The following is a 13,412-nucleotide window of genomic DNA, read 5'->3' as shown; positions in this document are numbered from 1 at the left end:
CGAATTTGCTTTCATTGAGAGTCAAATCTTCGTACCATAAACACATATGTCCGAGTATAGTCTCCATGTATATGACATCTGTAGTTTCACATTTGTTTTTTCCTGGTATGTGCATGGTGGAGGGTATAAATAGTTCGACCTGGCCGAACATAATGATAATCTCCTTTTCCACATATATTACAACACATTTCATTTCACTCCCTTTTCAGATATCAACGAGTGTGAATTGCCAGAAGTGGCGCAGGAATGTCCACATGGTTGTGAAAATACTGAAGGTTCTTACCGTTGTATAACTCCAGAAATTCAGCATCATCTCGAAAAAGAAGAAGCCGAAGCTCCAATTGACAATACTGACGATGTTGAGGATCCACCACAACCGGAAATTCCCAATGAAACACCAATGGTACAACAATGTGAACCTGGCTTTAGACTACAAGATGCCCAATGCGTAGATATTGATGAATGTGCCGAAGGTATCAGTGGTTGTCAGATGTGTGTCAACACCGAGGGTAGCTATGAGTGTACCTGTCCTTCGGGTTATGATTTGGCCGAAGATGAAAAAACTTGTATTGACATAGATGAATGTGCCATAGTGTCCGAACAGGATGAATATGCCGCCGCATATAAGGTATGTTCGCATGGATGCCGTAACACTGAAGGATCCTTCGAGTGTTTCTGTCCACCCATGTATCATTTGATCGAAGATGGGCGTACTTGTGCCGTCGATTCCTGTGCTGATTTAGAAAATCCCGCCCTAAATAAAACACGTTGTTCGTATGAGTGCACCGACATGGCTACTGGTGGTTTCCAATGTCACTGCCCTGAGGGTTATGCTTTGGTCGACACCTATAACTGTGTACAAACTCAAACTGTGTGTGAACGTAATGGCGACGTGTGTTCTCCCGGTTCTTGCCAGGAAGCAGAAAATGAGTTCGGTTTTCAGTGTATTTGTCCAGTCGGATATCGGGAAGAAAACAACCGCTGTGTAGATATCAACGAATGTGAGGAGGGAACCCATGAGTGCTCTCACCATTGTGTAAACACTGAGGGTAATTATCTCTGTCAATGTCCCCAAGGATTTGTCCTGCCTTATGTAACAGCCCACAACTGCGAAGATGTTAACGAATGTGAAGTACAGCCAGGAATATGTGGAGAAACTCTGAAATGCGAAAATGTCCCTGGTTCGTTTACATGCCTTTGCGAGGATGGTTCAGCTCCAAATGCTGAGGGTATTTGTGTTAGTGAAAAAGTAAATCCCTGTGCTGAGAGTCGTTGCTCGCATGAATGCATCCCCGAAGGTGATGGTTATCGTTGTGATTGCCCTGTTGGATGGACTTTGGATGAGTCACAATTGACTTGCGTCCAGTCGGAGGTTTGCGATGCCAATCGTAATGGCTGTGATCACCTATGCAATACAGATGGTACCTGCTCCTGCTTGGAAGGGTACACCTTGGATATCAATGGTAAAACTTGCTTGGACATTGATGAGTGCCAAGTGAACAATGGTGGTTGCCATCAATTGTGCATCAATGTTGAAGGTGGGTTCACATGTTCATGTCACAAGGGTTTCGAGTTCCTCGATGGCCCTTTGCGGGATTATTGCTTTGACATAGATGAGTGTGCTTTGGGCTTACACAATTGCGCCGCAGATATGACATGCGAAAATCTTAATGGATCATTCACTTGTCTTTGTCCCAGGGGTTATGCTCTGGGCATGCCCATCATCCATCCATTAACATCTAACGAAGTCATTGAGAATTCATTTGATCATCATTTGTATAATACATCATCCGCGTCCGTCTCATCGCCATCACCATCAGATTCATTAGCTTCTCAGTCATGCTTAGACATCGACGAGTGTTCCATTGAAAATGGTGGCTGTAGTCATTTTTGTATGAACCTCCCCGGGTATTACGAGTGTTCATGTCCTCCCGGTCATTTGCTATCATCGGCTGACAATAAGACCTGTATACTGGTCGATCATTGCTTACGAGATAACGGTGGTTGTTCCCATGCCTGCAACACACGCAATGGTCAGGTGGAATGTTCCTGTCCCGTAGGATTCCATTTGGACTCGAATGGGCGCACCTGCCTGGACAATGATGAGTGCTTCATATCGAATGGAGGCTGCGAACACATTTGCCAAAATAATATCGGCAGCTATTCATGTTCATGCCGCGAAGGCTTCACCCTTTCATCCAATGGTCATGCTTGCCTGGACATCGATGAGTGCATCGATGGTGTGGCGAATTGTAGTTTCATTTGTATAAATCTTTTAGGTTCGTATGCCTGTTCGTGTGAGGCCGGCTTCCAATTGGCCGACGATGAGAGGACCTGCTTGGATATTGATGAGTGTGCCTTGGGCAAACATGATTGCTCACACGATTGTCTCAATGTGGATGGAGGCTATAAGTGCTCCTGTCCCCAGGGTTATTATTTGGGTGAGCATCAATCGGTCTGTGTCGATTTGAATGAATGCATTGCCGAAGATCATGGCTGCAGTCACGACTGCTACAACACCATGGGATCCTATTTGTGTGCCTGTCCAGATGGCTTCACTTTGTCCAGCGACGAGAAGACTTGTATTAATTCTATGTGTCTTGAGAACAATGGTGGCTGTTCACACAACTGTGATCCCGATCAAGGTTGCTCCTGTCCATCGGGTATGATTTTGGGTTTGGATGGCAGGACCTGTGAAGATGTCGATGAGTGTTCGGCCGATAATGGTGGCTGTGCCTTCAAATGTGTGAACTTGCCGGGTTCGTATGAATGCGTGTGCCCAGATGGTTCCAAGCCAGCCAATCCTTTCGATGCCTGTCCCAATACATGCCCTGCCGGTTTTACATTTAGCCGCGATGACCCTAACCAGTGCGAAGATATCGATGAATGTTCTCTACCGGGTGTATGCCAATATCAATGCCGCAATACAAATGGTTCGTATGAGTGTTTGTGCCCCAAGGGTTATCGTTTAGAAAATGGTCGCGATTGTCAGGATATAGATGAATGTGCCATCGATAATGGTGGTTGTGTGGGTGGGGAATGTATTAATCACAAAGGTGGTTACGAATGTCGCTGTCCCTTGGGCCAACGTTTGGCTGCGGATCGCAAGACCTGCGAAGTGATACAGGAATTACGTGATCAATGCCATCCCTTGTCAGCACCACCAAATGGTGCCATACATTGCACCAAATATCGCCACAAGAAGAAACGTTTCTACCAAACACGTTGCAAGGTCTGGTGTAATCCCGGTTATGTTTTGCAAGGCCCCACACATCGTTACTGCAATGCCAGTGGCCAATGGGATCAACATGATAATTTATGTCTGCGTAAGTATTCCTCGTAATCAATCGTAAGATTTGATTGCTGTCACTTGATGTCCTTTTTTTATTTCACTCAATTCCAGCTAAAACATGTCCACCCCTTGCCACACCTCTAAGCGGTGTCATTACACCATTATCCTGTCTACTGGGCCAAAGTGGTGTGGGTGAGCAATGCCATCTGAAATGTAATGCTGGCCATGTGCCAGTTGGAGCATCAGTAGCTGTCTGCACATCTCAGCTGCAATGGTCGTATAATGGCACATTTGACTGTTTGCCAATGCAAACTGAGCCACGTCTGGGTGTCTCAAATGGTTTCACACCTTTGGCGCTGCCAAATGCACCACCCACCTTTACAACGGCCACAACAGTGCACAGCACACAATCAACCTTCAATGGACGTCCTTTGCCTGATTTTGGTTTTAAGGTGACACCTTATGGTGGTAGTGGTGGCGTTGGTGGTGTACAACGACCTTATATTAAATGTCCCCGCAATACTACTGTGTACTTGGGCCCCTCAGAGCGTACAACTCATGTCATTCTACAGAAGCCGATCACCAATTTAGATTATCGTTATATCGAATCATCACCAGCATGGACAAGAGATTTACAGGCCCATTTGGGTCCTGGTACCTATGTAGTAATATTCCGTGGTCACGACCCTATCACCGGAAAGAAGGCACGCTGTAAGACAGTTATCCATGTTAAACATGCCGAAGGACCTGTGGTAGAATATTGTACACCATCATTTGAAGTTTCCTTGGGCGAGAATCAAATATTCCGTTCCGTTGTCTGGGAGGAACCGAGATTTAGTAACAAATATGGACCCATTAAGAAGTTGTATAAATCTAGGGTAAGTTTTTTTTTACAAAATTTATACTTTACGGCAATAGAAAGCCTCAGTTTAATTAGTTGTTAAAAATGGTAAAAGTAAAAAATCAACGTTCATAATAGGAAAAATAATTATTTTAAAATCCAGAATTAAAGAAGGAACCGACAAAAGTGATTAAAAAAAACACGCTCAACAAACATTAAAACAAAATTTATGATCTTAACTGGGACAAAACTTTTTTTAAAGTCCGCCCACATAGAGAGGGCCAAACAATTAGTATAGTGATGCTATATTAATAGCATGGACAAAAGATTTTCTTTAAATTATTTTCGGAATCGGGGAAAATTAAAAAAATCGACATGCATTTTAGGGATCGAAAATACTTTTAAAAAGCCTTCGATCATAGTTTGGACAAAAAAAGAAATATTTTTCACAGAAAGGAAAAATAAATTATAAATCATAGCAGCAGTAAAATCATGTCCCGCTTTTAACAGGGAACACGCTCATATAGGGGAGCCAACATTTGTTTTTAAATAAATGATCTATGAGAAATATTTTTGAAAAGCATAACTGGATTAGGAAATTATTTTTTTTAATCCATCCTTATAGAGAGAACAACAAAGGACAGAAAACTTCGCGTTCATAGCACCGATATATTCTTTAGAAAATTCACATTCAAGCAGGAATGAAAAACTTATTTAAATTTAAAAATGCCACTAATTCGAATTTCCATATATTTTCCAGCTTCCTGGTGAACTGTTTAATGTGGGTGTTCATAGCGTCTACTATGAGGCAACCAATGAAGATGGACTCACGGCCAGATGTGAATTTAAGATACGCGTTAACGGTAAGCATTTTGAAAATTCTTAAGGTTTTTCAAAACTATTATTAAATTTTGAATATTTATTTCTATTTTAGCTGCTGGTGTTTCATCGCAAAATCATTTAACTTCCAATTCCATTGAATATGGCGGTCATATATCCAAAACTCCCAAGTTACCCACTTTCCAGACCATTTCACGTCCTAGTCCAATATTCACATCACCAGTTCTACAATCACCTCCGCCACCACCTCCACTACCAGTCGTACCGAAAGCCAAACTAATAAACGCCCCCCTCTTGGCCGGTCATGAATCGTTTATTATTTGCCCGGGCCGTGATCCCATCAAAGTGACCAGCTCTCAATCTGTAAGTTATTATTGGCCACAATGGCTTATACGCATACATTACAAGCAAATGCAAGAGCATCGCTATCATCATTGAAATGCTTGAGTATACCATTCCATAATTTAGTGGATTGATTCCAGGAAATGCCAGCCACTGCCTCTGCCAAATTTATTTGCCGCTTCAGCAGCCTTTTTCTTTTCGCATAGATTTCGTAATGTTTTTATTCATCCCCATATTCCAATGTCTTCCAGGTTGAGTTGCCAGAAAATTGCATTTTGAAGAATGTACGCATCAATCCCTTCCGTCAATTTATGTCACAACGTATCATGCCCAGACTATGGACCTCATATGGTTTATTTTAAGTCAGTGTCTTCATCTATTCGACATTTTCTCATGCAATTTTAATATTTAAGTTTTTACGATTTAATTTTTTTACGATTACTTTTTGTTCTTGTAACTCACTTTGTAAGAATATTTGCATTTTGTAAATTTTTTAGCATTTAATAAAGAAATTAATATTTTTGTAATATTTGTATGTAATAAAAAAACAATGAAATTTGTACAAGTGTGCGTTAATTACAAAAGAATAAGTAAACACATGGGAAGATCCGGCCGAGCCTAATTTTTTATACCCTATACCATGAGGTGCACATTCAAAACACCTAAAATCGGTAAATTTCTGCCAGGAGAAAACGAAATATCAAACTACATACTCTCAGGTTGGAAAATTGGGCTCACAATGCGGAGATCGAATAATATGGGCACGAAGATTTGACACCCAATAAAAATGAGGTATATAAATTCATTTTCAATTTGGGAGGTGTTTTTTTATTGGGGGAACCCCTAAAAACTGGATCAATATTTATAGTTTTTGGTTCGAGGATTTGTTATCCCATTGCAATTCAAAATATTAAATTATAGCTAAATTTGGTAGAAAAAACGTGCCAAAAATACCGACATTTGGAAGGTAGCGATATCTGGGTGCAATACCAAAACATGGACCAATAAAAGTGATCACACCACACTAAAGCACACGAATGAAAAACGAGACAAAATTCCAAGGGTACCGGGGGTACCGTTATATAAAGTCTATACCGAAACATGGACCGATATATCGTTAGCTACAATGCTAAAAGGCGTAACTAACAAAAACTTGAAAATTGACTTTTTGAATGAATATTGTGAATGTCAATAAACTACATGTGTTGACAAAGTTTTACACGTCCTGCGGTCAAAAAAGGAGCTTCTATTAACAAAAAATAAAAAGGCGTAACTAACAAAAAATTCAAATTTTTACTTAATTGTTATGAATGCCATTAAACTAAATAACTAAATTTGTTGAAAAAATTATAGTCTATTATTCGTCATATGCAATATCACCCTGCCGGGCATACTTTTTTGACAGGTTTATAGTTTTCATTCAAAACAGTTTTTTACTTCTCCTACACAATTATGCTTTTGTTAGTTACGCCTTTTTGCATTTTAGCTAACAATATCTCATTTCCTATACCATTCATGCATTTGACTTGCTTAAAATGACATACTTCAATATCAACGTAAAATTTAGAAATTGTATACCAATAATAAATGATGATAATTTTGTATACTTTTCGGTGCATTATTAATGATCCCCTAAAGTATGCAATAAATATAACAAGTTAAAATTTGATGTTATTGATTAACACTATGCTGCAGATTTCATACGATTTAAACATATTACAGTGTTCGTGATATATACTTTGACTGTTATTGCCGAAAGAACAATTAATTATAACAAGTGAAAAAACGTTAAGTTCGGCCGGGCCGAACCTTGGATACCCTCCACCATAGATATACTGTCAGGTACATGAAATGAAAATAAAGGGAACATACCAAAAAGTGACCTTTCTACAAACTGATTATATAAACCATAATTTCAGCAATTTTTAATGAATTTTTTTTACACTCAGCCTTATGGCTAATGAGGGTGTATACACTTTGATACAGGGAAAATGTGCCTCGTCAAAATATTGGTTCTAGACCCCACGTTTTTTGGACCAAATCCATTTCAGAAAATTTCGATTTCATCCAAACTTTGCCTATATTATTATTTATTACAAACTTTGTTCAAGTTGGAAGATGGGAAATATCGATCCACTCCTTCTGGTACGTCCCACACAGGGGATAGGTCTAGGCCTAAATCCGGGCTATAGTTCATATATAGTACATTATCGAACCTTACGTTCTATCCTCCGCAGGTGAAATGATTACAACAGAGTCTTAGAACCAAACCCAAAACGCGGAACAAATCAGATAACTATTTTAATATGAACCAGTAAGGAAAGTAGTAAAGTCGGACGGGGCCGACTATATGATACCCTTCACCACTATGGGTATATTAAACAGGACTATTAACATGAAATTGGATGAAATAATATATGTGATATTTATCTAAATGTGAATCTACCTAGATCTATTCATAAAGTATGTAAATCGACTTCAAACAAATATAAATAGGTCATCCGTTGGGCTATGTCTGTACTTCTACAAAACGCAACTACGTAATTCTATGCTCGATTTTGTAAGTTGTGCAACATTTGATGTCAATCTGATTAACATGAGGAGTTTGATGCCCTATTTACTTGAAATCGGGCGAAAATATATATGGAAGCTCTATCGAAATATTAAGTGATTTCAGACAAACTTGTCACAGGTTAGGTTATACTAATTTCAGAATTGTTTGTTCCTATCAGCCTATTGGTTCCTTGGTGCATCAATTACTTAAAATCACTTTATAATAAAAGGGAGCTATATCTAAACATTGACCGATTTTTACGAAACAAGGCAGACATCACTCTAGGCTCAATTCAGTACGTTATGCCCAATTTCGTGCAAATGGAAAGATATAGAGCGACTTTGGTGCACCATTTACACGAAATCGGACGAAACTATGTATGGGAGCTATATAGAAATCTGGACAGATTTTCTCGAAACTTGGCAGACAACACTCTAGGCTCAATTCAGTACGCTATGCCAAACTTCGTGCAAATCGAAGGATAAATAGGGACTTTGGTGCACCATTTATATGAAATCGGACGAATCTATATATAGGGGTTATATCTAAATCAGGACCGCTTCTCACGAAACTTGGCAGACATCACTCTAGGCTCAATTGAGTACGTTATGCCAAATTTCGTGCAAATCGAAAGATATGTAGGGACTTTGGGGCACCATTTACATGAAATCGGACGAAACTATATATGGGAGCTATATCTAAATCTGGACCGATTTTCTCGAAACTTGGCAGACATCACTCTAGGCTCAATTGAGTACGTTATGCCAAATTTCGTGCAAATCGAAGGATATATAGGGACTTTGGTGCACCATTTACATGAAATCGGACGAAACTATATATGGGAGCTTTATCTAAATCTGGACCGATTTTCACGAAACTTGGCAGACATCATTCTAGACCTAAATGATTAGGCTGTGCCTAATTTCGTGCAAATCGAAAGATATATAGGGACCGTTCACATTAAATCGGTTAAATATATATATGGGAGCTATATCTAAATCTGGGCCGATTTTTCCCAATTTCAATAGGGTTCGTCCTTGGGCCGAATGAGTGACCTATGCCAAATTTCATCCAATTCGGATCATAAATGCGACCTGTACTTTGTTTACAATTTAACATGGACAGACAGACGGACGGACGGACATGCATAAATCGACTTAGAAATTGATTCTATGCATATTCTCAAAAGGAACCATGTGTCTATATCGTTTCCTTTTGCCTGTTACAAACATATGCACAAAGACATAATACCCTGTACCACAGTGTGGTGAAGGGTATAAAAAGGGGGTTAGGTGAGGACGACCCCAAAATGGGGGCGAATATTCATAATTTTTGATAGGGAGATTTGTTACCAGCGAATTCTGTTGAAAAACGCGCTCAAGAACCCCAAAATATCCAAAATATACCGTTATATGGGGGCTACCAGAAAATGTGGGCCTATACTTATAATTTTTTATGGATACATTTAGTACCCAATCTATCAAATTTCAGCCAATTCGGCTGAAAAACGCGCTGATGAACCCCAAAATACCGAAAATTGGGGGGTACCCTTATATGGGGGCTGCCCCAAAAAATTGACCTATATTCATACTTTTTTGTGGAGAGATTTGATACCTATTAAGAACTCAAAATACGGTGGAAAAATACGACCAAAACCCTCAAAATACAGAAAATTAGGAGGTACTGTTATATGGGGGGTACCAGAAAAAGTGGACCCATATCCATAATTTTAGTGGAGAGATTTGGTAACCAATAGGAACCCAATATAGCAAATTTCAGGGAATTGGGCTGAAAAACGCGCTCAAGAATCCCAAAATACAGAAATTTGGCGGGTACCCTTATATGGGAGCTATGCCTAAACGTGGACCGATATATCCCATCTTCGAACTTGGCCTGCCTGCAAACAAAAGACAACCCTATGCAAAATTTCAGCCCCCTATCACAATTCCTTTAGAAGATGGCGTGATTACAACAGACGGACGGACGGACATGGCTAGATCGTCTTAGAATTTTACCCTGATCAAGAATTTTATAAGGTCGGAAATTAATATTTCGATGAGTTACAAACGGAATGACAAAATTAATATACTCTCCATACTATGGTGGAGGGTATAAAAATAAGTTTAGAATCGGGTTTTACATTATTTTTTTATAAAAATTTGGCTTGGATTTCTTGTAACCCCTGCTTTTCTTGGTATTTTTAGGGTTTTATCCTAGTTTTCTATTCCGAGTTCTCGGAGGTTGGAAAAGAAATTTTGGAAGATTGTCGGTATTGGTCCAAATTTGGGCGCAGGCCTCATATAAACATTGCGCTTAATTTCGATTTTCGACAGGTTTAGACAAATTTCCTCAAGGAATTGGTTGTAATAGTTTTGGGAGGGTGAAAAACATCTTTATACACGATTTTCGATATAGGTTCATGTTTTGATGGTGTCTCTGTATATAGAAGGTCCCGCTTCATTTTCGATATTTTGAAGTTCTTACTACATTTTCCCATCGAAAAGACTTTAGTTTGGTATTCCGGTAACATAAAGCGTAATAGAATTTTGTATTTGAGACCTATACAAATCCTTTTCGTAGAGATTTTATATAATGATCCCGAACGATTTAAGATACTTTGAATGTACTTCTCATGACGGAAGATTATCACTGCAAGTGTGCATCGATGAACTTAAATATTTGTAAGGACATGAAGAACCATTCTATGAAATACTGATATTATAAATTTAATCTTGGCCGTCGCTCGATCGAATACGCAAAGCATGAGGGTTTTCCAAATGGGTCTGTCGCTCCCAAGAAGATTGATGTAATCCTTCGGCATTTCTTACACCAGCAAGCATTCGCCTGTTAGGTGCACTTGGAAGAAACAAATCGAAGCAAATGTTTCTTAATCACTGGGTGACGTAGGGCGGTTAATTTCGAGTGGCACTCCAGAATGGAAAAATTCGAAAAAAAAAAATAACTAGAGAAGGCGAATTAATGTAACAATGAGAGCTTAACATCAGCGATTAAAATGTGAAATTAATGGGCCATATGCCTTATAGTCCTATATCGTCGCCAGAAGATGCTGTTGATTGTGTCTCAATCGGAGTGGAAAACGTATTGTAACAATTGGTTCGAGCGCAGTATGGTCCAGATATCCCTTTTTTGGGTCATAATAAGAACAGTGGGTTTATGAAATAAAAATATCACATATAAAGGTTTCGGCGACGCTTCTACAAGAAAAAATTAAAAAACAATAGGGTGGATCGAAAATCGAAATGATATAATATTTTACTGGCATAAAGCACAAAGTCTTCAGAATTTAAATATATAACGTTTTTTTCCTCTATACCAGAAATTGACAAAAAACATGCTTGCTGGCCTACAATGGGGCGCGTAATTATGAGTAATGTTTAACTTCGAAGGGATCGTCAATTTGGCTGTGGAAAATACCTTATGGAGATGAAAGACCTTGGCGGTTATTTTAAGAACATAGCATGGCAAATCCGCCATAGTTCAACTCATTGCGTTATGTCTGAATATTTTTTCCTAGGAACTCTAAAGTAAAGTAAAAACCAGTATATGTTAGTTTGCGACAGGTTATTTTGGAAATGACATTTAAAATGTATTGCTGGAGATCTATGCCGTTGATAATCTAAAAACCTAAAACCGTTGATAATCTCATGGAAAAAATTGTAAACTTAAGAGTCATCTCGATCAATCGAAATAGCTTATATTGGTCAAGGCGGGCAAATGCAAGTATATTCTTGATCCCAATATAATTTAACAATGGTCTAACCACAACGGCTAGAAAACTCAGTATATAGTTTTATAATTGCAAATGTTTAACATTGACCACACACTCACTCACTCACGTGGCTTAGAATCATTCTCATCGAAAATAGTAAATATTTTAATAGCTGACTTCCCATTGTTATATTCCCAGAGCTTAAAATATTGTTAAGAGCACGTTTTTGCCGTCCACAACGTCAATGTCCAGTCCAATATTTGCATTTGTTAAGTTGCACTTTCAAGCAGTTATTAATCTCAAAACAGTTAAAACAATAATTAGTGTTTGCTATTATTGTTGTTGTTAAATTTAATTTACTTCATAAATCATTCTATTAAACATAGTATCGGAAATCAATCGATAAGAAATTAATTTGAACGGAAAGTAATAACACAACAACATCATCCCATAAAAATGTAGTGGACTCTAAATCGAGTATAAATATTTGTTAAATCAAATAATAACGTTTAAAAAAAATTAAATGCAAATGGAAAAAATAGTCTGTTGTGCATTCTACTTTATTAAAATTTTGAAAATTGAAGTAAACAATAGCCGTACATATTTTGAAAACAAATTTGCCTTCACGTACCCAGATGTGAAAATAAAGTACTTAAAATTTATCAGCATTATGTTATTGTATGGGAGGTATGCAAAAGCGTGACCATCTACTGATAACACTGATAGCTAATCTTCAGTTTTGGCCAGAAAAGCGACATTCCACAGCTACTTGGAATTCTCACGTTGTTGATGGATGGATCAGAAATACCAATATTCACAATATTTACTAAGGCCAACGACGGCATTTCTGATCCTTGCTTGCTACCCGTCGCAAGGGTCTATTTTAAATGTTGTTTCAACCATTCTTGATATAGAAAATTTGAGATATGTAGACATTTTCTCCATACTATCCCTCAAATCGTAGTGGGTGATAGTGTACCCCAGTATTCTATATGTGTTATATTTCAGTATAGATTGCCTTCTAATTATGGGGACTTATTTATCATCTTCTATACTAATAAAAGTGTAAAGTGATTGACTGACTGACTGATTTAACGATTCATCTACGTCCAGACGAAAGCTAGAATCTTGAGGTGACAGATAAGGCTAGGTTTTTGATACCATTTGTATTTGGCGAACCGGTAGAGCTAGAACTCTGAAATTTGGATTTGTGGTCGCTGATGGAGTGTAGTATAGGTGTAGCAAAGAATTTTTGGAAATTCGAACTATAACTATACGAAAATGTACTAAATTTGGTACCATTCTGTAGCATTTGAACGGGTAACGCTAAAAACTTGAAATTTGGAGTGTGAATTATGGTTGAGAAGTAGGGTCCATTTAAGGAGATGGTTTTGAAAGCGTGTACTCATGTGTAGGAAAAGTACTATATTTGGTACAAATTTAATTTGGAGATACAAATTCTGGAATTTGAAATTAAAAGTACCGTTGGAGTGTAGTTTGGATTTGGGTGAAACGACAGAGCGGGAACAATGAAATTTGAAGTTAGGATCATTGTAGGGGTGTGGGATTGGGGTCAGGATTCAGTTTAAGCAATTTATATTCATGGGTACTAAATGGTACTTAATTTGGTACAATTTGGAATTTAGGCAAACAATAAAGCTAGAATCATGAAATTTGGAGTCATGATCACTGTTGAGGTGTAAGATCGAGGTAAGTTGGAAGTTTCAAAAATGTTTACTAATATGTACTAAATTTTGTAAAATTTGAATTGTGGGTGAACCGATAGAGTTGGAATCCTGAACCTTGGATTTAG

The 13,412-nt window shown here is 38.3% G+C and overlaps 1 protein-coding gene across 1 annotated transcript; it reads left to right on the top strand.

The window, feature by feature from the left end:
- Positions 1 to 412: 412 nt before the first annotated feature.
- LOC133321603 (fibrillin-2-like) lies at positions 413 to 5,180 on the top strand (the record flags this gene model as incomplete). The annotated part of the gene is made up of 4 exons (XM_061530691.1): positions 413 to 3,326; positions 3,404 to 4,170; positions 4,894 to 4,996; positions 5,068 to 5,180. Coding segments are annotated over exons 1-4 (3,819 nt in total), but the record flags the coding sequence as incomplete, so codon positions are not given.
- Between the last annotated feature and the right edge of the window lie 8,232 nt (positions 5,181 to 13,412).

This window comes from Musca vetustissima, unplaced genomic scaffold, assembly GCF_032173495.1.
Source record: "Musca vetustissima isolate MV318-11 ecotype Yass unplaced genomic scaffold, APGP_CSIRO_Mvet_v1 utg312547, whole genome shotgun sequence".
Taxonomy (NCBI): Eukaryota; Metazoa; Arthropoda; class Insecta; order Diptera; family Muscidae; genus Musca; species Musca vetustissima.
Note: the sequence above shows the minus strand (reverse complement) of the source record. Positions and strands in the feature narration are given on the sequence as shown.